The sequence below is a fragment of the Coturnix japonica genome, chromosome 6 (assembly GCF_054131305.1).
Source record: "Coturnix japonica strain WE chromosome 6, WE-NBRP24, whole genome shotgun sequence".
In the NCBI taxonomy this organism is placed as follows: domain Eukaryota; kingdom Metazoa; phylum Chordata; class Aves; order Galliformes; family Phasianidae; genus Coturnix; species Coturnix japonica.
In genome coordinates, this window is record NC_140668.1 from 29,066,234 (window position 1) to 29,090,717 (window position 24,484).

General features: G+C 41.6%; 1 protein-coding gene and 1 long non-coding RNA gene across 2 annotated transcripts; one reads left to right on the forward strand and one right to left on the reverse strand.

The window, feature by feature from the left end:
- Positions 1 to 464: 464 nt before the first annotated feature.
- On the reverse strand, positions 465 to 24,484 carry GPT2 (glutamic--pyruvic transaminase 2). Its single transcript, XM_015873971.2, has 11 exons — positions 23,441 to 24,484; positions 14,564 to 14,653; positions 12,970 to 13,078; positions 10,740 to 10,873; positions 8,197 to 8,440; positions 7,101 to 7,180; positions 6,434 to 6,570; positions 5,574 to 5,748; positions 4,750 to 4,905; positions 3,912 to 4,024; positions 465 to 3,217 (listed from the first exon to the last, which is right to left on the reverse strand). The coding sequence occupies exons 1-11, from the start codon at positions 23,744 to 23,746 to the stop codon at positions 3,127 to 3,129; spliced, it is 1,635 nt and encodes a 544-aa protein (XP_015729457.1). The 5' UTR covers positions 23,747 to 24,484; the 3' UTR covers positions 465 to 3,126.
- LOC107319283 (uncharacterized) lies at positions 10,779 to 12,984 on the forward strand. Its single transcript, XR_014947516.1, has 3 exons — positions 10,779 to 10,903; positions 11,342 to 11,447; positions 12,850 to 12,984. It is a non-coding gene; the product is annotated as an uncharacterized LOC107319283 (long non-coding RNA).

A 24,484-nucleotide genomic window follows, 5' to 3' on the forward strand; every position in this document is an offset into this window, starting at 1 on the left:
CCGCCCGGAGGCTTTTGTACGAGCGGGGGCTTCTCCCCCCTCTTTTCTCTTCCCTCCTCCGCCTCCTCTCCCGGCGCCGGGCGGTCACACCCCCGGGATGCGTGAATCGCCTGAAGGCGGCGCTGCCGACCGGCTTCAGAACCGGCTTCAGAACCAGGTTCCAGCCTTCGGGTGAGTGCGGGCCGAGCCGCAGGGTGAGTCGGAGCGTGCGGTATCACACGGCCTTCGTTAAGGAGCGCTGTCAGCGTGAAGTGCCCCGTCCTTGGAGGTGTTCAAGACCAGGTTGGACGGGGCCCTGGGCAACCTGATGTAGTAAAGGTGTATGTTTGGTGGCCCTGCCAGGCAGGGGGGTGGAACTACATGATCCTTGAGGTCCCTTCCAACCCGGGTCATTCTGTGATTCTGTGTGTGTGTGAGCCCAGCAGCGCTGTTTATGTGGCGCAGGACACGGAGAGCTACTGCACTTTAGTTTAATATGTGCTTTATTATTTGGAAGTCTCATACATTTAAGTACCATTATAAGGAGCACCTGTAAGAAAATCAAACCTAGAAGCATGCATTCCAAAGTAAGGATTGTCTGTTATTAATCAGATGTTTAAAAGACATTGAAAATAAACCTCCTTTTTCAGCTTTACAGGATTAATCCACAAAAACGCACATTCACCTCATCACGGTACACACAGACATTGCGGATGGGCAGCAGAGATCACCGCCCTTCTGTATGAGATGCAAACAGTGTTATCCCTTCTAATGTCGGAAACATAAAAGGCACCATCAGAGAATGCTTAGAAAAAGCTGTTTATGCCGTTCTGTTTTGATTTAAAAGTGTAAGAATTGCTGTCCTGGCATAAACAAAAAGCCTTTGACGCCTGTAAAGTATCAGTAGAAACTTGTAAACCTTTACACTTTTCCAGAAGCATCAGGTGCAAAGGCAAATATAAAATCTATCGACTTCTTAGATTACAAATGCTACCCTATGAAAAAAATCTCTAGTTACAAAAATATAAAAGATCTTCTAACTTCAATTGTTAGATCTTTGTTTCAATCTACGCCGCGTTGCAAGTTTGAAGCCGGATCTGATTCAGACACATTTATAGAACAGGAAAGCGCTGCTTGCCTTATTTTTAAAAGAACATTCCATTCACTTATTACACTTTTGCCTTCTAAATTTGTCTTGTTACTGCGTATTAAGGATGCCAAATGGAGAGCGCTAATGTGTAAAAGGCTGCATTTATCAATGGATGGTTGCAATATATCCAATCCCAGTCTGCTTTCCTTTCAGAGATCCATTTCTCCATAGACAAAAGAAAATTACTTTCAATAAGTGTTTGTTAGTTTTCTCCAGCCTCCATAGTACCTTTGTACTACGCAGTACATAGCAGTACATAGCAGCATGCAGTTTTCCTTAATGAACCTGTATTCACTGGCAAATGATTGCGAAGTGCCAGAATTCTTCCTTGCAGGCTTTTGTGAGAAGCAGTGAGAAGGACAGCAGCCGCCAGTGCACATCACAGACTGGAAGCTGCTGTTGGAAGGACAGGTATTGGCAACACCTTCCACACTGAAAAGATTGGCACATCCTTTATCCGTGCGGTGATTTTTTAGCCCTTGGCTTTATATCCTGGAGCAGCACAGGATGCTGCAGCAGCTCTGAAGGCAGCCTAACAAAGTGCTATTAGACATGAAAATGAATTTGCTGTGAATAATAATAAAAAAGAATGACTAGATGAAATGAGATACTGATGAATTAACTTTGTAAAATGCTGAGCTTAAGCCTGACAAACTGTAATGCTTTCCTGGCTGAATACTGGAAGCTACAAAATGTTTCTTTAGTACCATATCAGTGCTGGCCAAAGGTGTCCAGCTCCCAGCTCTGGACAAAATAAAGCCTTCTTTCTCTGTTCAGTGGAACTACCATAGGTCAGAACAGTAACACCACTTTTCTCCTAGATAGTGACCTGCTTTAGCTGGGTTTTAATAAGACCTCAGGCTCATTCAGCCTGCAGTATGACTGTGGAGGTTTTGAGCTGTACCATGGTTATCTTTTTGCTAGGTGCAAGATATTTCCCTGTAAATACTTTTTCTTTCAATAGAAACCACCCCCAAACATTTCTTCTGAGCACGTTTGTTAGTCCTTGACAATTCAAGCTGTGTTTTAGGCAGCTAATGGGTCTTCCAATGATGTGGTTTCAAACAAATGTTCTCTATAGATAAAGCAATTCTGAAATAGCGTTTTATTTTACCTGCTTTTGAAAGCATTCACAGTACTCATATATGTTTTGAGACAGTAGCTTATTATGTTGCATGTATATAAAAGAAGTGAATTAGAGAGACTCATGGAGTTGTTATAAGGATAAGCATCCAAATGCTCTCATCTTATGCTGGGTTAATGTGTCCAACAGCATATGAACAAAAAGGTAAATATTCCTCATTATGTGTCAGTTTCACAAAAATAGGGTTGAATAGACACCTCCTTCATCCCTTTGATCCAAACTGTGTGTTCCGCTCAGATTATGCTGTCATGGCAGAATTTCTTTCTAACCGAAGTTCAAAGGTATCTACACACATCTGCCAGTGATTTGCTTTTAAGTAGCATGTTGCACTTATGTGTTTAATCAGGTTCAGAGAACACTTCATACTTCAGAAACCCACAACCAAACACAGTAGTCCCTCGTAGCAGGCCTCTGAATTTTTGCTGAGTTTTCAAATGGAAATCACATTCCTAGTTCCAATCTAAACAGTTGTTCTGAGTATTTCTGTCTTGAAACAGACAACAAGCAAAGAACAAATAACAGTAGTAAATTTCATGACCAACTCCCTTCCCCAACCTAGCGAGTCAAAAGTTCCAGAGCGTAACTTCCAACCAAGGCACAAAGTCATTCACTGACTCTTTCTTCCACTGCTCTCTTCACATTTTCCCCTTGCCTGTACAAAAGCAGAAGTTGGTGTAGCAATGTCATGTATTACCAGACATTAAATTCAACCAAGTTGTAGCTGTATCTGAGAGAGATTCTATCTATCATGAATTTAGGTTAATTAGATGAACAGCACGTTCTTAGCACATCTTTGTCCGCTTTCAGCATTCACCTTGAAGGGGAGGAGATGGAGGAAAAAGCCACAGCAGTTTCATGCATATTTTTCAAGAAACTTTATGTGGAAGTCTTTCATTTTCTCCAGTAGGATCTTCAGCTTGTCTATTTGAGGGAGAATTGTCATTCTGAAAAATAATAGTTAGAAAAAAGGGCGGGGGGGGGGAAGCACATTAACTTCGAAACAAAAGAATGAGATCACAGATGTTAACTTTCTCCTGGGGCACAGCCAGCAGAAGTGCCATAGCTAAAGGTACCCTCATTGCTTCAGAGCAAACAAGACCAAATTCCATGCTAAATTCCAGCTGTTAGTGGCTTGGCTGTAATAAAGTGCTTTTTGTTGGAAGCAAGCACAGTTCTGGTATTAAAAGATTTAGTCCAACTTCTTGTTTCAGTAAACTAAAAGTAATTAAGCATGTGTAAGGAGCAGATTGGTAGGGGAAGATACTGCGTCTTTCACTTGACTACTCTATGAGGAAACACTATTTAATTCCCCTCCGCCCAGAAGAAAGCAGGGCAGTGTTATAAACGCCCTAGTCAACTTTACAGCATAAGATATAATTACTGTTTGTATTTGCAGAGAAGGCGTTTCAAATGTCAGCGTATAAAAATAGAATCAAACTATGTCAGCAAGCTGGGACAACACCTGAATCAGAAGAAGATAGGAGAGCAGGGCTGACCCAGCTGCTCAAGCACAGAAAATGTCCAGCAGAAAGTCAGACTGTATGACTTTAAGTACAATATCTCATATCTAATCAGAACAGCATTGGGGTAGTACTTAGATTGTTATAGTTCATTTTGTTGATCAAAAAGGGACTGTACCTGAAATGATAGGTTCCTTCTCTTTGGCCAAATCCACTTCCAGGTACAACACAGATTCCAGTCTCTTCCAGAAGTTTCATGCAATAGAACATGTCAGGTGCCATTTTGTGAGCCTAAGGGAATTGGATGCTTTGGAATTAACAAAGTCAGAATATCCCAAAGACATATAATTTCATGATTGCTTTTTTTTTTTTTTTTTTTTTTTCCTGAAACCTTGTCTTGCATTATTAGTTTCTTATTCTGTTTACTAAATAAATAAAGGACAATTCCTAGTTGTACAATTCATGCTGTGAATTAAGTAACAGCAGTTTGTGGAGGGACAAGGATGAAGAACCTACTCAAAATATTTGTTTCAAAATAAAGGTTCTGTGGATTTTTGCTTTAATCACTGAATGGTTTGTTGTAACTTTTGGTCAAAAGTCTCAAAGTTGTACTTTGACAAATCTCAGCCCCTGACATCTGACAAGATGAAATTAATTTGAGCCGAGTTCCACTTTTGTTAGCAGTTTCTATTTTTTTCCTTCACATTATCTGCTGGCTAGAAAGTCTCCTGATTAATACCATCCAGTTCTTAAGTGCACAGTTATACACATCATGGAATGAGATGGAAAATGGCTGTGGATGCTCTCACATTGAGGCATTCAAGACTCGGCTGGATGGGGCTGTGAGCAGCCTGGTCTAGAGGGAAGTGTCCCTGCCTATAGCAGGGGTTTGGAACTGGATGATCTTAAAGGTCCCTTCCAACCCAAACTGTTCTGTTATTCTATGATCTATTCTAAGTGACAGGCACTTAAAATATATGAAAGATAAAATGGATTGGGAATAAATGATGACTGACCTTTGCTTCCTCAATGGCTTTGGAAGGTATAAAGATCCGTGGGAAAGCATACATAGCACCTTGAAGTGGATTGCAGTGAACTCCTGGAACCTTGTTGAACATGTCTTCTGCCAATTTGGCCTTCTTGGCAAGATTGTTCAAAACAGACTCCTTTTCCTGTTTAAAAGGAAAATGTTTGACATATCTGATGTCAATTACATAAAAATGCCAGAGATAATGATGATGCTACAAGAATCCCATCCAGAATTAAGCACTTCAAGAACTTTGCTGAATTTTTAGAACAAATGATGTTCTTAAATCCATCATTTTGGTTACGGACAGCAATGCATAAAAGCATCAGCAGGATGCAACTACACAGTGTTGTAGGCAGACAGGAGCCTATAGAGGTTTATCAGCACGCCCTGTTCTTACATTCTTCCTTCTGAGCATCCACTCCTGGCTGTTTTTAGGGACCACGTTAACAAACCTTTGGTCTAACTCAGTGCTGCCGTTTTTAAAGCCAGATTGATTGTTCAGTATACAGAGATACTGGATAGTTAGGAACAAGGCCAAATTTATAACTGTATTTGAATTTCTGTTTCTCTTTAGATTTTAGTACAAGCAAATATTATTTATTAGTTCTTTTCTCATGCTTAACAGCAGAAAAGTTGAACTTATCAGCAAGAAAGCTGATTTGGTAATGCCTTCTCTGTTTGTTTTGGCTCCTAAACAAAGAATCCATCAAAAGAATAAAACATACTTTTTAAGGTAGACATATCCAGTTAATATTAAAAACCTACATGGTTCTAAACTGGTACAAAACGAATAAGCATGTTATTGCTGACCTTTATGAACTGCGAATAAGATTCTTCTCCAGGTACTGGAGGATTCACTACAATATCCATTGCTGCTTGTCCTGAGACTGGAGGACAAAGGCGAACAGAAAGCAGCTTGACAAGCTGTCCCTTGATGTCTGGGTGCAAGTTAAGGACCTCCATATAACCTCCTCTGTAGCCACATCTATGGTTGGAGCAAACAGAAGAGATCAGTTAACTGCAAGTGTATGAATACTGGAAAAGCAATGAAAAGAATTGCCAAAGTAGAAAGAAACTTAATGCAGGTTTTTGCAATATGTAACGTACAGGTTGCTGAGACAGCTGCTTTACTGATTGCTTTAAAGATGGAAGGGAACACTGTGCCATTAAGTCCTAGTATACCATACAGAGAAAACAGCGTACAAGCAGCTTCCCTGTTGGGCAAGTTAACTATTAACATGGACTGTTTCTTCTTCACAGCAGGATTGTGTGGTTGTAGCAGCATTCATTTAATTAAAAAAAAAATCTTTTTCTTTAATCTCATCTTCTCCAAAACAACCAAACACCTGGAATATTAAATGTCCCACTGATTCTTGAGCTGTTCCCTTGGGCTATTCCCATGTTTGCCTTTCTCACAGATCTGGCTTAGGACTGTAGGACTGCAGCTTAGTGGAAGTGAGGCATTCGGTGTCTGAAATAAACACACTCGTAATGCCGTACTGTTCAAAACATTGAGAAGCACTGAGCTAATTAATCACTCAGTTTGCTTTCTTTTTCATAACAGTTTTTAGTTAAAATCTACAAAAGATACCTTCAGGTCCCTAATGTGAAATTTCTGTCCAATCAGATTAACAAGAGAAGATGAAATAAAACAATTAATGCAGACTTACTCGCCCATGTATCCCTTAGAGGTGGAATGAAAAGAGGCCAGCTCAACGTTGTTAGAGTACTCAGGTCCCATCTCGTACAGAATCTTTTTGAACGAATGAAACTGGCATCCTTCAGAGTACACATTGTCCTGGTAAACCTAAACAGTCAGAAGACATTAATGTACTCCGTTCCCCCAGCTAAGGATAAAAGATGGCCTTTCAGAGAGCCAGGTCTGCACTGAAGAAAGTTACATCGCTTGTAACTTAGGCCTTTAGAATACACAAGGTTCTTTGTTAAATAATCATTACTGTAATTATATGTTTTATCTCATGTGGCCTTACTTAATAATTCAGCCTTTGGAAAAACAGCCAGCTCTTTATATAATTTAGCCTTGACTTGTATATTTAAATTGATTTTTCTTGTTTATTTCATTTCAAGTGGTCTGAATATCACATAGATTTTTAGGCCAGTTCCTGCAAAGTTTCTTCCTTAGTTTTCCTGCTTGTGTCCCCTGTGCATTAGCTCAAATCTCACATTAATAATCTTCTGTGTTTGTCCATGTATTAATATGATAACAGAGAATCTGTTCCTTGTACTTAAAAAGCAGCAATAACACATGTGGGACAAAATCGGATTTCATCTGCTTGCTTTTAGCTTTGCTTTTGAGAAAACAGAACATTCCATTACCTCATCAGCCAGAAGAAAAAGTTTCTCTTCCCAAGCAAAGTGTATCACATCTTCAATGCACTTCCTGCTTTGTACCTGTCCTACAGTTTGATTTTTGAATCAAGAAATATAAAGTTAGTGGAGCGCACAAACTGTTTATCCCAGATCTAGTCAGACAACCAACTGTTCAATAAAATATCCCTTTGTCTCAGAAAAGAGCTATTCCATTTCAGAACACAATTCAATAAGCGTGAAATCCAGAGACACAATTGGAGGGGATACGGTTCAAGGTAATTTAGTCCATCTCAAGCAAAGGAAGTGTGAGGTAAAGTAATCACTCAATAATTAAGAGTAGTCTTTGTATAAATGATCTTTTAAAATCCTCACATGCCTAATGATTAAGCAAAAACAGGCTGTTTCACAATGTTGTTTAAGCATAAGTTTGACAAATAACTGCAGGGAGTTTAATTATTTTGTTCCTGTTTGTGAGCTGAGCCGTGCTAATTGGCATCGTGCCTTCCTAACTCAAGTACTATGTATTGTCTCAAGCCAATTCTCTTCACAAGTGCAATGAGCTGTGGATATATACACAAGGATTTTTTGCTGCAGTCAGCTGACAAGCAGCAGGAAGAAAGTTCACGCCTGTTTACACCCATTTAGATTGTTTTTATTATCTTCTGTCCCCAAGCCATTAAAAGGGAACTAGTTTCTCACTAAGTAACATCAACTACACAAAGAAAGAAATTCTTCTATTAGAGGCACTGGTAGTCACTGAGTTCAGTGTGTACCCGTAGCCATTCCCACTGTCATGTCACAGACAAGATTTTTGATAAAGACCAAAAGCAATTGAAAATCATTCCACAAGTCCACACAGTTCAGTGGAGGCTGTGGCTTCAGATGTGATCCAGTGAAGTGAATCTGCTCCCTTCTCTCTCCCCAAATTCCTGGAGTTCCATGATAATGAAAACAAGTTTCTATAATTATGGTGTGCTATCCAACTTGAAGCACTGATCTCCAGAATCCAGCTTTACACATTTGCTATGTGTTTTGGATGTGCCTGCATTGTCAAATGGAAAAAAAAGATCTGAAATGTTTTTTCAACAGAACCGCTACAGACCTGTGGGATTTCCTGGGTTGATGATGCAGAGCACTTTTGGATTGCAGTACGCCTTGGCTTCATTCAAGGAGCGCCGAAGTTCATTTACATCTAGAGACCAGCAGTTTTCTTCATCCAAGTAGTAGTTCACCTGGATGGCATCTAGTTCAGATATGACTGCTGAATACAAGGGGTATTGCGGTATAGGGATCATCACTCCTGTTCGGGATTTTCCACCTCCTGAGACCAGGATCTTTAAAATTGACTGGGGAAAAAGTAAAAAAAAAACAAAAAAAACCAAAACAACAAAACACAAAACAACTCATATATCAGAATTAATAGTATACTCTACAATAAGTTACTGATCTTCCTCTTAAAAAGATGTAGAGCTAAGGCAGCTTTCCATTCTAGGAGCTGGCAGCCATTTTCTCATTCAATGTAATTTACAAACTGAAAGAGGATGCCCTAACCAAGCTTCATAGCATTCCTGTGCACATCACTGCTAAATGTCTGACCAACTTCTGAATCTTGGGAAAAGTTCTGATCAGAAATTCTGAGCTCAAGGGAAAGCTGAAAAGAGGAATATCAAGCTCCTGATTTTTCTATGGCACCCGATTACAATTATAAGGAAAGAAGCCTCAGCTAGTTGTTGCTCTGCCTTCCACATACTGTGCCAGTGATTGCAGCAGGCCAAGAAACAAGATCAGAAATCATTGCTGGGGCACACGGACGTTCTCCTTTGGGACAGACAGACCTATTTCAGCTGAGCGCTAGTGGCCAGGTAGGAGCAAAGCTGGCATTATGAGACTGACATGGTTTCATGTTAAAGAAATATGAAAGATGAGAAGTGTTCATATCCTAGAATGGAAATCTTGTGATTATAGGTAGTTTATGCTCAGAAGACACAGACAGAAATGTACTGCTTGTACTACGATCAGTCCAGATGATACACAGCTGTGTGTCTCAGTGGGGGCTTGTATGGAAACTGTTGAGTCCTGGCTTGAACCACTCATTGAGCACCTGGGGGAAGGAGCCAGTCAGCCCTGGGAGCACAGGTGAAGGCAGTTCAGCTGTGAGAGTGGAAGAGGTGGAGCCTGGCTTCACCTCTTTTAGACCTCATTTAAGGGCTGACTGCCACTGCAGGAAGATTTTTGGTTGAAGATCTGTCTGTTGTGGAATCTTTCATATGAGCCTGGATCTTTGGGACAGGTAAGCAGCTTTACTTTTCGTTTGAAATATTGTGTCCATGCTGGTTTCTTTGCTGTTACATTCCTGTATCATCTTTCCTCTGCGTTAGTCTTTCCAATTGTAACAGTGGGTATTTTTTATGTCTTAATGAGATTTTTAAAAAAAGCATTTGTGATAAGTGGAGAGATTTCTTGTTTTTTTTTTAATCTAGGTAGAACTCTGAAGTACAGGTGCAATCAGATCAGGTATCTATCAATGTGTAATTAGTGTGTAAAAGAAAAAGTTGTGCTAGCAGTACCCTTGAAGTGTTCTGCAGGTTCTAGCACAAAATCTGCCTCTCTGTGCTTCTTATCACATTCTAACTCAGATACTAAGATAATAATTTATAATCAGCATCATCACCCACCACTAGCTGAAAAATACCGAGCATCCACAAAGTGTCGTTAGAATGAAATGCAAATTTAAAAACAAGTTCTTTAACACGCTCTGTCCCCTAAGTGATGAAACAATAGTTGTTCTGTTCTTGGAGGTGCCAAATAATGAGACTCTTTGTACTGCTGACATTTCACCAATGGCAGAATGAAATGAGCATGATATAGATTTGATGTGCTATGCTGACGTTCCAGGCAAGCTGCCTGTACAACCCTCGGCATCAGAAACTCTGGGAAGCCAAGTCATTAAAATTATCTGGTGACTATGTCAGAACGCTGTCATTCTGAACTCTGCCACTAGATGTCATTAAAAAAAAGCCACGCTGTTACCCTGATATTATTAGGTCTCCTTAAAAAAACAAACAAACAACTATTGGTTGTTACAATATCAGTAAACGTGTCCCTGTAATGCAGAAATCTAATGGGGTGGTTACTCCTCCTTAACTGAGGATTATCTTGGTCAAAGCCAAAACCTGATGCTTCTCCCAAGCAAACTGGCTGTTGGAACTGATCCTTGAGATTTTCACTGTCATTAATACGTGCTACAAGTTTGCCAGGAAGAAGAGCTGAGCTCTTGAGACTTCTCACTTGTTTGCCATGGATTCATACCTGCTAACCTTCAATGATTATGCATCACAACTACTAAGGACACCAGTTTGGATGGGTTGCCTCACCTTGTTTGTATTTAGACATGTATATAGCTTATAGTATTTATTTAGGGGGTACTGGTCTGTATAAATCCAGAGACAATGTTGTCTGTTCCTTAGCTGGCATCTTAAGTCCGTGTAGTTGATATACCGATTATCTACTTAATTTTACTGAAGTATCTGATCAAACTCATGGGATTTTGCCAGACCAGATATTCAGCAGATATCTATATTTCTGAAGGTAAGTAATGAATTATAGTTTATAGCAAGAAGAAATAGATTTAATTTTAATACTTACAGTAATGCCATCGCTAGCACCAGTGGTAAGATATATGTTATCTGGATCTGCAGGAACTCCTCCATCTCTTCTTTCAATGTATGAAGCAACGTCTTCACGGATGCAATTTATTCCTTGGCTGGCAGTGTAAGCTCCTGTGAAAAGCAGAATGAGATAAGAGTTAGGTACAGTGAATGTTACATTCGCTGTTTGCTAGCAAGACTCCAGAATGGGTAGCATACAAAGTAGTTCCTATGTATGAGAGTTTTGAATCCCTGAGATTTCATTTTCTTTCTAAGGAGTGGGAAAGGAAGTTGGGTTGTTTATTTAGCAAAATAATTCATTTGAGTCTAGAAAAATACAATAAGAATCACTAACATACAGAAGTAATATACTGGATTGGTTAAAAAGTAGGCTGTAATGGATGCTTTGCAAATTGGGTCAGCAATCCCATTTTTACTTTCTCCCAGTTGCTTTCATTATGCTGAAAGGTCAATCAACAGTTCTGTAAGGAGCAGGAACAAGGATCAGAGATAGGAAAAAAAAAAACTTCTTAAAAATCCATGACAGAAATGAGATTTTTCGTTTGCATCATCAAAATAAAATGCCATTTCTTCCCACAGTCTGAGAATGAAAACATCCTAAACTGTTTCCCTCTCTCTGCACATGGAGGCAGCTACTTGCAAGTTATCTGTAGCAGAGACTTCTAGTATCACCCCAGTCTGCCAGGTTTGCATGAAGTTTACGGACACAATTAACAATCCTAAATTAAGATTTTTAGATGCCTTTGTGCCAACATGTGCAACAAGAGTGAAAATAAGACCAAGCTTAGTTCAGGACTGATGGACAATGAAATGACAAGTGTACACATAATTTAGAACACTGTCATGAAGCTGTAGAATCTTTTCTGCTTGTTGGGTGGAGTGGAATAATTGCACCTGACTTCACTCTCTTAACTCAGTTATATGCTAGTAGTCAGCCTAGTAATACTTCTGTAGCACTGTGATTGAGAGCCTTTGCAGGGACTGTGCAATTGCACTGCACAAAGTGGCAGTTCAGGGCACAGAATTCTCTGATGTCCTAAAAATTCACTTTTGCAGTAAAGTTATATTAGATTTATACAAAGGTATTCCACCACAGCTAGGAAGTTCCTGTTAGTGTAAGACAGCAAACCTAAGCTGTCATTTGTTTTGTGCTTCTCGGAGGGCTGTGTCCCATAACTGAGTAGGGATAAACAGAAACCCTGAATCCAATTTTGAGGTCTATGGTTAATTGTACTTGGTTGGTATCTTTGACTGGAATCGCTTAGTTTGCACTGGAGGGTGCAAATTATATTAACAATAATAATAATAATCCATAAATCAACATGTCAAAAGAATCCCAGAGTATTTGAATGCAAGTTTAGGATGTCTGAGGCTTCATACATGGTCTGGGACTCTGCACATGCATTCACCTCAGGCCATGTGTTTATGGAGTGCTGAATAGAGGCTGATGAGCAACCAGTGGCAAACAGTGGGTGCTGGTATATGGTCCAGAGGTAGATGGTGAGCAGGCACAAACCAGTAGAGCAGATCAATAATGTATTCAGTGTTCCTGGTTTTCAGGAATTTAGACAGTTGTTCTCAGTACATACCACATCAGGAAAAATATTGTGTACTCTATGTATTTACAGTTCTTATGTTAGAAACATACATTCTGAATGATCATTGCATTTAAATATTGCAGGTGTTTTAGGCCTACTAAGCTAATGCAAATTATTTGAAGTATGTGATGATCTAATTAAAAAAAAAAAAAGTGATTTTACGTGGAATCACGTATTTCTGAAATGTTACACAAGGCTGATTTCCTTTCAGTCACTCCAGAAGCACAGGACAGACACTCAGCATTCTGAGAACTCCTACCATGTCCCTAAATTTGAAAATCACCACAAGAAAAAGATTGAGGAAAAATTCACCTGTATCCCTAGTAACTCTTACATGGCAATTAGTGCAGTGTTACTGAAGTGTTGGGAAGTAAGCTAGGAAAGGATTTGTGGAGTTAAGAGTAATTTCTCAGTTTTTGTACCTGTGTATTTTATGTTTTACTTTTCCTGTGAGCCACACTGAATTCTCCCCCTGCTGTTTTGACCTAGGCCATCTCCCATTGGACTTGTTATCATATAAAACAAGATGAGGAAATTTCAGCACTGCACGTATTGAAACTGCTTTAGTTGATTCTGTTGCACATAGGAGCAACTGGAACAGATGCTTACCTAAGCTGTTACCTCCACAACCCTGCAAGATCCGTCTCGCTCGCTTTTTTGCATCTTCTGGAAAACTTGGGCTGTCCAACAGGTTTGGGTATGTGCACAGTGCCACTACCTAGAGTGCCAAGAAAGCTGTAAATTGGCCACTGCTCAACGGTTATTTCAAGTTGGTAATGTTTCTGTGAACTTTCCTTGAGCAGGAGGATCACAAATACTAGGTAATTTAAATCAAAGGTTATTGATGAAGGGACTTGCAGTTGTTTCTTTAAGGGTAGTGCTTGCAGAAGTGAAGAAATTCTATCAGGTTCCAAGTTCTGCTGATAAAAGCAGTTATAGAGTTGTTAACTATTTGTATTACGGATGGTAAACACTGGAATCCAAGTGAGCTATGCGTAGTGCAAACACAGTAAAACAGTTAGTTATACAGAAGGGGAACTCTCTAAACAGGTCTGTCCTCCACTCTTTGTGTATTATTAGCCCACTTAATTGACAAGAAATAAAGATTTTAGGTAAAGAACAGAACTGAAAATATGATCAGAATTTTAAATCCCAGTAGCATCTTCTGATAATTCTTTCCTAAAAGAACTCCTTACCAATTAGAATGTGTGGTAATATTTAATTAAAAAAAGAAGTGATGATATGGAACATAGGAAAAGTAGAAACATAACCTAACAGAATTAGTTTATGGAGGAATGTAAGGCATAAAGATTCTGAAGGCCTTGCTTGAGATCAGCTTTGATTCACACTCTTGTTTTTAGGTTCACATGGTGTCAAATGGATGGGCTGTTATCATCTCATGGGAAGGTGACTAAATAATTGGACTGTGAGCATATACTGTCATGGGGAGAAAAGGTTTCACATTTACATGGTATTTTAATTAATAACATTGGATCTGAATTTACTTGAAGGAAGCTTGGGTCTTTCTAGTTTGTGGGCAGTTTGCTGTGTAGCTCAATTTTATTGTCTCAGTATGTAGATACCCAGAATGATGCTGCTTCAGTGTGGCCTGTAAGTCTCTAAATTTGTATGATAGGCTCAGGATTTTGTGTGCGAGTGAGGGATGTTCTAGTATGCTATTTTTATTAGCATGCTATTTATTTAGATAGTATAAAAATACTTTTAATAAATAATAAAACATATAGTTTCAAAATGGTATGCGTTTAAATAGCGTAGTAGTTGGGTTATTTTTTTCAGTACACTGCTGTAAAATCAGCAGCAGTGCAAGTGAGCGCACCCAGCTGCACGCAGATCTTAAAGTGTTCTATTAGATGAAGAAAGGCATTTGCTTTTTTCCTTAAGGACAATCACTTTCTTTTTTGAAGTCCATTGCAGATAATGGATGTGCTGACTGATAATACAGAGGAAGTGGCAGGGGAAAGGATGGATGGGGAATAATCTGAAGAGTAAGAAAATCTACTGTGTTAAGAGAAAATATAGCAAGCATTTAGGCTGAAATCACAATTTCTAACTTGTTATGACAGACTATTCTGACTGTATGTGCAACTGAGGAATCATTCATACTTGATATGTAAATCAAGCAGATGTTAAGGTATCATTACATAATCAAAAAAGCAAGAATAATATTATAAAATATTCTTACCTGACGAAGGAAGGTAATTGGCCTTTGTCCCATTGCCTGTGCATCTCCAATGTTGGCTTTAATTACTTCAGTAAAAGGTTTTTTGATTCCCTAGAAGGAAATAATTCACAACATACTGTTAGGGCTGAAACAGCTGGTAGGGCTTTCTTCTTTGGCTGTGATTAAACAGTATGTAGTCTCAGAAAAGGGAAGTTTAATGTAAAGCTTAGTGCATTTCTTATAAAGTACTACCAGTAGATCTTAAATGTGACTGTGACACATTTTGATACAATTAGTGGTCTGCTTTTTGTATTCATTTTCTACTGCCTACAAATAAGGGGTTGGTTTGCATGGAAACTACATGTGTGAGCTGGAAAAGATGATAGAAAGGCATTCTGAATTAGTAATAATAGAACAACTCGTTTGATACACCTGCAGGAGGAAGAGCTCAGTCAAGAAGCTACAAAGATGAAAGAACATCTGAAAAATGCAACAAGAGAAACCTAAGATATTTAATACTTTTATTCAGTTGGTCTATACACTCCTTGCTTCTTTATTTTCTGAATATCTACAATAAATATGCATTATGTTATGACCCCACTTTACTGTATGCAGCTGTTCTGCAGAGCCTACAATAGTAAGGCCCTATATGATAAACAGCAGAAGTGCTAACTAATCACCATGAGTATTGACAAGCTTCCTAATCTCTGAAATATGAACAGGCAGATGTTTTTACTGATTAGTTTTCTGTTCTGAATCACTTGTAACAACCTGCTGTGTTTGGGCTGAACTCGCAAAGCCCCTTTCTGGCCTATGTATGTACAGCAAGTTACTAGGTTTGCATATGGCTGGCAAGGCTTAACTAATTATTGGCTTTCCACCGTGGATTGTGTGCAAAGATAACGATGACCAAAACAATAGAACTGGCCAGCAAGTTCCCAGGTATGCTAAGATTTGGAGGCTTACAGCTATATACTGTGGCTAACAGGTTATTCTAGATAAAGTGGTTTCAGTTGCCCCTGCAGATGCAATTCAAGGTTTACATAAACAATACCATTTACATTTTTCCTTTGAATTTAAATAGGTAGCTAAAAATGGCATTAAGACAAGGCAATGGAACTTAGATGATCCTGCATTAGTACCATTAAAGCATTTTACGTGGCCTTAAATTTGGCAGGAATTTTTTTTTTAAGGTTCACTTAAAGTAATTGAAAATGGTACACTGACCCCATTATGTCATTTGTTTTTATGCTTACTATTATAAACAAGTACCTAAATAAAGGTTGCATTTCAGTTTTATGTAACGAAGTTGGAGTAGAGATATCCGATAAAGATTACAGCTATTCGAGGCTGGAGTTGGGTAACTTCTCAGCATTACAAACAGTTAGAAATAGGTTGGGGATCACTGACAGCTGAACGTTGCCAATTCCAGACTCAATGTTAGTGCCATCACTGTCTTTGAGCTTCAAATACAACAACATAATCATCACCTGCTCCTTAAAACTTACCCTACTCTTGCTACTAAGCTGATTAGTATGGAGAAAACAGCAAAACATACTTAGACTATCTTACTGGAAAATCTTAGTGGAGATAGAACAGCTGGGGTTGTACGGTCTGTTCCTGCACACCTGCTCAATGTCTGTCATCCTACTGAATAATTTGTATTTCTTGGCCCCAGCTATAGAGCTTTTTTTTTTTCCCCTTTAGCAAGAGAGATGCTTTTAAATAACTGGGACCTTTGCTTTCCCTGCCATGAGTTAATATCAACAGTTGTTTCGCTATATCTCTTCCAGTGAAATATTGGAAAAATAAGTATTATGACTACATAGTTTTCTCCTCATATATTTGCTTCTTCATTTCTCCTCTTTCTATGGAATGAGGGAATATCAGAAGTTGTTTTGATTCCTCCAGAATAAAAATTCTTACTTTGCAATTTTGTAAAGAAAGCAAAGGAAACATAACAAGCAAGAAAAAATGAAGAATGCTAATGAGTCAGAATTTCAAAGTAAGGATATCAGAAGCTGTCATCAAGAGAAGTCTAGGCAGTGCCTATGACTGCACATAAGTTCAAGGTGGAGATTTACTCCAAGCCTGGACACAGAGGGGTTTTAGTCACAGGTCTTTTGGGTCAAGGTTTCCCTACGATGATGGCAGTCTCAGGAAAGATCACTGTCAAGTACTTCTCAGAAAGTCTGTATAAATGTCTGTATGAAAGGAGATGTGAATGTGATGTTGGTAACCTCAACATCAGGCTGTAAAACACCAGGAGAAGCACTGAAACACAACATAATGTTTGTTAGGGCAAGGTTTATTTTGCTGCAGGAGGCAGAACAGTCTTGGCCACATCAGCAACCTGTTTGTGCTGGGAAAATCTAAGTCCCTGGCAAGCCAAGGAGAGCAGAAACTGGTCCATAGTCTTTTCTCTCTCCTTATATATATTACATATATTTATATATGTTTTTATATATATGTATACTATATATATTTACATATGTAGCATTCATTTCTAATTTAGTAGGGACAGGCTTTCAAGGCATGTCGTGGAGGCAGTCTGGCTGGGTTTGGCTGGATTGCAACTGGCTTATACTTATGGGGTTGAGCAGGCAGAGATTTGGAAAAGTGAAGCTTGCAGAACAGGAGCCGTAATAACAAACTGTGGAGCAGTAAGTACCAGTCATATTCATGCCTACTGAAGAGGGTATGAACCATGTCAAGGAGAAAATCCATCCTTCAGCTCTACAAAACAATCAGTGCTACCACCTTCTGCCTTCAGTGGCTCCTCTCCCTGTCCTGATAGTGTTTCATCTTCTGAACAAAGCCAGTCTTCTGCCATTCTATTGAAATCATTAGCAAAAGATAGCCTTTTTTTTTTTAAAGTTGAAGAAACCATCTCACACTTTTCAAATTCAGATGTGAAGCAGAACATATAAAAATACATTCAATGTTTTTTCAGTTGCTGCCTCTGTGGTAATTGACAGGATTCTAAGAGAAGAAATGAGTCTTCCCAGTGCACTCTTTAGAAATAAGTTCCTTCAGCAGTTATTTCTGTCAATCTCCTTTTCTCAGAACTGCAGTCTTTCTGGGAGACTAAGTGAAAAGCCTTTGAAACTCAAAGAAAGTCAGACAGAGCACTGATACAGTTGGAATAATTCTAAGTATCATACCACATTGAGACAAAGGACTGTTATGTGTGAACCAGAATTAACTGGTGCAGGCTTTGTGCAGTCAAACAGATCTGGAGAAGCTTCCTTTTCTCCTACGTATCCCCATGACTTTGAGAAACAAAGCTAGAAAGAGAAAAATGTGAAAAGAGGAACAAACTCACAGGGAGAAAGTCAGAGTGCAAGAAGTGTTAGGCAAATTATTTGATTAAAGTAGAGGTATGATGCCAGAACATTCAGTATCACAATGAACTAGCAAGAAGCCAAAGCACTGCCAGCAGCTGGTATGTCTTGCGGGAGTTTTAGCATGCCTAGGAGGTTCCTTTCACAATGGTGCCATCAAAGAATGCTGGGAAATTGTGTGCACTGTGCCCAGAAAGAGCAAAGAAGAGCACAAACAAATGTACAGCAACGTCTGCTGAAGTCTTAAGCAAATTTCAGGGGAAAAGCCTCAGTCTGAACATAGGCTTGTGGTGCTTTGAATTTGGTAATGACCGAACTAAGCTAAAACTGAACTGGAAAGGGTGAAAATGTGAGGTGCTTATAATCCCAGAAGAGCAATGTGGTGTTTCAGCAGTTTTAGAATTTCGGCATTTGTCTGCTTTGGGCTGTTTTTCATTGATTCCATTGGCAATTCTTTGTGCCTCCTGTTGATGGTTATCGGGCAATAACACCACACTATGAAATCCTTTTCCTTAGCACAAGCCAAGCCTGGTTTTGCTGTGACTTGCACAAACAAGCTGTATAATCTGTGTAAGAAGAGAGCTGGCAAAACCAAACATTTCAGCACAGTTTAGATATACTTTGTAGTAGCCAAGTGCTTTTCTAGCTCTCTCAGAGGGCCAAGAAAGCACTGGCCAGAGGCCCTTAACTAAAAGAGACTTGAAGGCCTGAATTAGCATTCCAATCTATTTATTAAACAGCTCACGGCAGAAAAAACTCTGACCTGCTTACCGCAGAGTGAGGCTTTGTGTTATGCGTGTGTAATTCATGCTGACAAGGTCTGCTCTTTTAGGGTAGGAGAAGGCAGATTCTGGATTTTGACTTGAAACGGCAGTGGCGACTTGCATTGCTTTAGATGAGAAAAACAGTGTTGCTGACTGCAGGTGTGATGTTACAGAATAGGAACTGTCCTTATGTTACTTTTGTCTTATACATGGTTCAAAGAGCATCTGCATTCAGAAATCTTGTCTGCATTCGTGAAATCCTAGATTTAAATGTGACTGTAAATAACACAGCCAGAATAATGCCTGTTAGAAGGAGATTAGACAATAGGATCTTCTCAAATTGAAGACCTATTGGAGAAAAAGACTATGCTGGAATAAATTTTGATATCATATTCATCAAGGAAAGATCAAATCTTGTGGACTGTGTGCTTCTGAATGTACAGTTTTGGTAATCATATTCTTAAGGTCTTTCCTCTTCGTCTGCAGTAGTTTTCTCCCTTATTAAAAAGCAGAGGTTTTAGTATGCAACGTGTACTGCAGCTGAGGAGCAACAGTTCTGCCTTAGTGAGCTCACAAGCCTTTGCCTGGGAGATACTTTCTTGCTGTGTACACAGTCATGTATTCAAAGCAGGAAATTACAGGATGGTAATTTAAGCTTAGCACCTTTCGTTACTGGGTGTACCAGTCAATCTTGCATCCTTTTCTTAGCATGTCAAATTATTACTGCATGTCATCACCGTAACTGTTTTATCTTGCCACAACTCCCAGGGACACAGTCAATTCCCATTTACAACTAAGTCTTGATTTTTGAGTCGTACATCTTTCTGTTCAATTTAAAAGCCTAAAAAATTAGTTTATTAAAAGCAAAAACAAAGCAGATATAGGTATCTAGAGACTGTACATTGCCACAGCATGCAAGTAGTTCTGGACCTAGTGGTGGAATATGAAATCTACGTACGCTGATCTGAAAGAACTTTCTACATGCTACCAACATGTGTTTGCACAACGTCTCCCTGTCCCTATGTTTCTGTCTCAATAACTTGGATGTTTTGCAGAGAGACCTAATGTTGTAGTGACTTGCACTAAGCCTGTTTAGTTTCTGGGAGCTACATGAGTTGACTTGTGGATCCTAAAATGTTATTTAATATGCATGTGTTTTGCAAGGGCATTTAAGCTCACTTAACTAGACTCCAATGAGTTATGTTAAACCGAAGTAGGAAATTGGAAAACAGGGGAGTTTAAGTGAGAGAGATAGGAAGGTATTTTCCATAACAAGGTCAGTTAAAATTAGCACTAATGCAAAGTAACAAATCAGCTCTATTTGCTACCTACATAATGATAAAGCTTGTTATTACTCATTATGTAAAGAGAAGGGTTCAGCCCTGAGATTACATTATTCTTGCATGGCCTTCATGCTCAGGCTAAAATTTCTGGTCTGAAATGTAATTAAAGTCAATGCTTGATATGCTGGCCACCAATCAGCAAGTATCAAAACCAAGTGATAGACGAAAGATCATACTTGTTGGAGATCTGTTGAGGGAATAATCATTTGTTAAAACATGCCTGTGCTTGAGCTTGCTTTGTAAAATTTCCAGCAAACCCAAGAAAATGGCTGAAAGTTCTGTCTCACATCAGTAAGCCAACATCAGCTGGTTATTACTGTCAGCAAAGGGGAAGAGAAATAAGCTTTTCACTTTTGAAGCACAATGCTTTTTCAAAATTGTATTATTAAAGGGAAGTATTTGAGTAAGTGATTTTGCATAGAGATTTCCAGCTGAACAGACTTAGCTTAGATGAAAAGTTTAGTTTTCTACTTCTACCAATACAGATCACAGGTCAACAAAATTTATGAGGTCTAAGTAGAGCACGCCTCATCTGCACTCCTGAGTAATGGATCTTATCCTGCTTGAGTAGTGCATTCTAACTTGAAACTTACACTGGTCTAATTCTGAGCACACTACTGAAGAGGCTGAAATTAATGCCTCCTTTTTACTTGCTTTCTCTTTTTAAGAACTATTCCTTAAATTGCCCAGAAACTTCTCAAGTAACATTTTAGTCCTTATTTCCATGTGCACTGTGGAGTTAAAGCTCCTGTTGGAACCCTTTGTGGTTAACATACAAAAGAAGCAGATGCCAGAAAGAATAACAGAAGAACAGCTATTCAGTATGTGAGTCGACAGGACTAAACTCAAAGAGGAAAGCTTTCACTGTGCAAACAGCTTCAAGTAGCTATTTTGTAGTCTGCGTAGCAAGCTGTATGAGTTACACAAGTATAAAGTCTGAATTGAACCAAGTTTAATCAGAGGGGCCTCTATTGTCTAATTAAACAATGTCTGCATTGAAGATGCTTTTAGTTTACTTAGAAACAAAATATCTAGAGGCATCTCTATAGAATAGGACAAATGTAGATTTACAAGTGGAGGTACCATTGCTTCCCCGCTGCCTCATCTTTCTCCCACACCATGCTGTGGAGCCCAGGCTTTCCTGTTATGCAAAGCTCCTTCCCCATCATAAGTGGTGGAGAAGCTACAGGATAGTGCTTTTGGCAATGAAGAGTAACCACAGATTGAGAGATGCTGTGGGTCATCACCTCTCTGACAACCACCATCAGTCAGCGTTAGTTCCACTGGCAGTGGTGCAGTGCTCACTCTGTGATCTCAGATTGAGAGGGATGGAAAAAAGTAGTTGTCCATAGGTGGCTGGAAGTGAAGAAGTACAACTGACCCTTTATCACACTATTGTCAGATTGGGACCAAAAAACTAGATATTTGGATAACCTATATTTCAATTACAAGGATCCTGGGTACTGCTTCAGGCTGTGCAGTTTACCACATAATAATTCTTTAGGTGATGGTTAAATGATGGAATGAGCATTTCTATCAGAAGGGCAAAGAGGAATGATGAACTTGAGCGATGCAGAGGAAAGTCTTTCAGCTGCTTCCTCAGGTTGGTCAGTGCTCTCTGTGAATGTTGTCTTGACTTTCACAGTAATATTCTCCTTCTTCCCTGCCAATAGGTACTTGGTTTTGTTTGCTTTAGTCATTTTAGAGCATAGTCATGTGTTTATGAACACTGTTTGCCATTGATAATATCCCAGGGATTGGCTCAAGGAAAAAAAAAAAGCTTTTAAATGGAAAATGCCACATAATCAGACACAAAGCAGGAGTAACAAACTTCTAATAAAGCAATTAGTAATTACTTGCCTTTCTACTTTTTAACAAGCACACTGAAGATTATTCTCTTTGCATATGACTCAGCTTGTAATTGAAGGAAGCAGAGTGGGGAGGAGTTAGGAAGATCACATTCAGTTTGTTTTGTCAAATAATATCTCCTGCTCTGTGACGGTAACATGAAAACAAACACTCACTCAGTGGGAATACTGGAAGATTTTGTTCCCTGTTCCTGGCAAATGCTCCCATTAGGGAATCCAGCCGCATGAAAAGGCAGGAACACCTTTTATAAACAAGTTGTATGCTAAAAATCATAACATGTTTTGAAATGAAACCTTCCCCAGCGCTCTGATGGTGATCTCTGAAGTCCAATTTGAAAATAAAGGTGTGCCTAATAATTATTAAGCACTAAGATGTTGATGTACATAATACACGGTGAGCTGGAAGCGTGCTGGGCTTTCCAAAATGAGAGCAGCCAACTAACACAATGAGCAAGGAATTAAAATAGTCGCATTGCTATGGCACTGTTGTTCAAAACATGCACTTATCATGTTCTTCCTGCCATCCCTACAGTAACAGATTAGTGAGGCTTGGTACAGCAGTGAAGATGGGGAATAATATTTGGGATTGTAAGAAGTAGCTCTGGCAGATGCTTTACTCAAAGCAGCCCTATGTCAGTCAGTGCCTGTGCTGGAAGGGGAAGCTCTGAGCAGCGCTAGCAAGAAGCCACACCTGAACTGCTGTTTGTTTGTTATGGTGTCTTACTATAAGGACTAAGAGAAAAATCTGGAGAACTCAGTGTAAGCACTGAGCGATTTGGATGCTGCATTCGGTCTGGTTTGGCCCAGGAGCCTCTGGGATTTGTGGCTGCTATGAGTGCCGACCACCCAGAATCGGGCAGCGCGAGCGTGTTGGGAAGCGGCTCCTCAAACACCTCAATTCGGGCAGCTGAAACCGGGAGATGCCGGGTCGGAGATGTCCGCAGGATTCCTGCGCCTGTCCGGCGTTAGGGACGGGGGCAGCGGGGGGCGGAGGTGCCGCCCCAGCCGAGGCAGCGCGTTGCGGCCCCGTACCGAGCGCCGAAGCGCTCCGGCGGGCGGTCACTCACCCCGCTCGATACCGCAAAGGACGCGATATTGCATCAGGAGGTCAAAGTGGCAGAAGAGATGTAAATACCGCTTTATGAGGGGATACTGTATGTGCTTTACGCAACACGCGGCACGAGCAAACACGAGACGGCGGCTTTCAGCTTCTCGTGCCTCTCACATCCCCGTGAAAAGGGCCGGGGGGTCACAGGGCTGGGGGCGGGGGATTCCTGGCCCCGCTCTCGCGTCCTCTCCGCGGGGACGGCGCGTCCGTGGGCAGCGGCACAAAAGCCGCTCGCGGTTCCAGCGCTCCGAGCATCCCGGCGGGGCGCCGCGCAACCCGGGAGGGCTCCCGGAGGGCGGGTCCCGCGGCCCCTCCGCCTGCCACGTCGGCCCCACGCCGGCCGCAGCCCCGCCGAGCCCCCCTGCGCCCCAATCAGAGGCGGCGGCGGCGGAGGAGTGCCCGGGGGCAGGGCCCGGCGGCCGGGGAGCGCTGCCCCGCCCCGCCCCTCCCCACCCGCAGCCCCCGCCTCACCTTCCGCAGCTCCTTCTCGATCTCGCCGGCTTTGTGGACGATGGGGCCCCGCACGGCGTATTCTACCGCCTTCACTTGCGGGTTCATGGATTCCAGAGTCAGGATCTTCTCCCTGCTCGCCTTCTCGTTGATCTTGACGGCGGAGGCCTTGGCAGCGCTGCTCCATCTCGCCGTCCCCTCCGGCGGCAGCCTGGCACCCCGCGGGGGCCGCCCCGCCGCGCCGCGCAGCGCCTCTTCCCCGGCGCCCCGGCAGCTCGTCGGCACCCGGCCCGCGGCGCGCCCCGCCGCTGACACCAAGCGATGCATGGTCGGCACGGACAAATGACACCGGCACCGGAGATCGGTGTGTCCCGCAGTCAGAGCCCGAGGCTGTCGGGATGCGCGCGAGCTGAGATGCTCTCAGGCGCAGTGCCGAGCGGTGGGCGCTGTCACACGCGCGATCCTCCCATGTCCGTATCCCGCAAACTTAATCGCGATCGATACGAGTGATCTCGCAGCCGTGCGGTGCCGAAGCAATAAGTCCCACCATTGCATCAGACGGTGCCGCACAGCCCCGTTCCCTCCGGCAGCGCCCGCGCTCAGTGCCCCGCCACGGCCCCGTCTGCAGCCATCCTTAGTCGAGCCGAGCCGAGCCGAGCCGAGCCGTGCCCGCCCGCGGCACGCCAAGGTGCGGATTGCAGCAGCAGCAGGCTGGCGTCGCGCTGCCTGGCGGGTTTTGTAGTTCCTGCGGCCCTGGGCTGCGCCTGCCCACAGCATCAGGTGATGGGCAGGGAACTACCGCACCCACAGTGCCCCCGCCCGCCGCTCCGCATTGTCTGCCGCCTCGCACCGCGGCCGGGGATGTCGGGGGGAGCGGGAGGGGGCAGAGCCCGCGGGGGGATCGGCGCAGCCCCGGCTCCTTGTGCGGACCCCGCCGCCTTTGTCTGCCGCCGTTTTCCTGCTCGGTGCTGCGAGCCGCCCCCGTCGGTGCGGGGATGGAGTGGGCGGGGGCTCGGGCCGGGGGCTGCGGGCGGGCACCTGCCGGGGTGGCTGCGGGATGCGGCT

Bases quoted from the DNA above. Each gene is read 5' to 3' on its own strand.
- GPT2 (XM_015873971.2), bottom strand. From the start codon at position 23,746: ATGCATCGCTTGGTGTCAGCGGCGGGGCGCGCCGCGGGCCGGGTGCCG. The intron at 13,079-14,563 runs GTAAGAATATTT...TTGGCACTCTAG, and splicing joins CAATTACCTTCCTTCGTCAG to GTAGTGGCACTGTGCACATA. The intron at 3,218-3,911 runs GTACAGTCCCTT...ATTATTTTTCAG, and splicing joins GAAGGAACCTATCATTTCAG to AATGACAATTCTCCCTCAAA.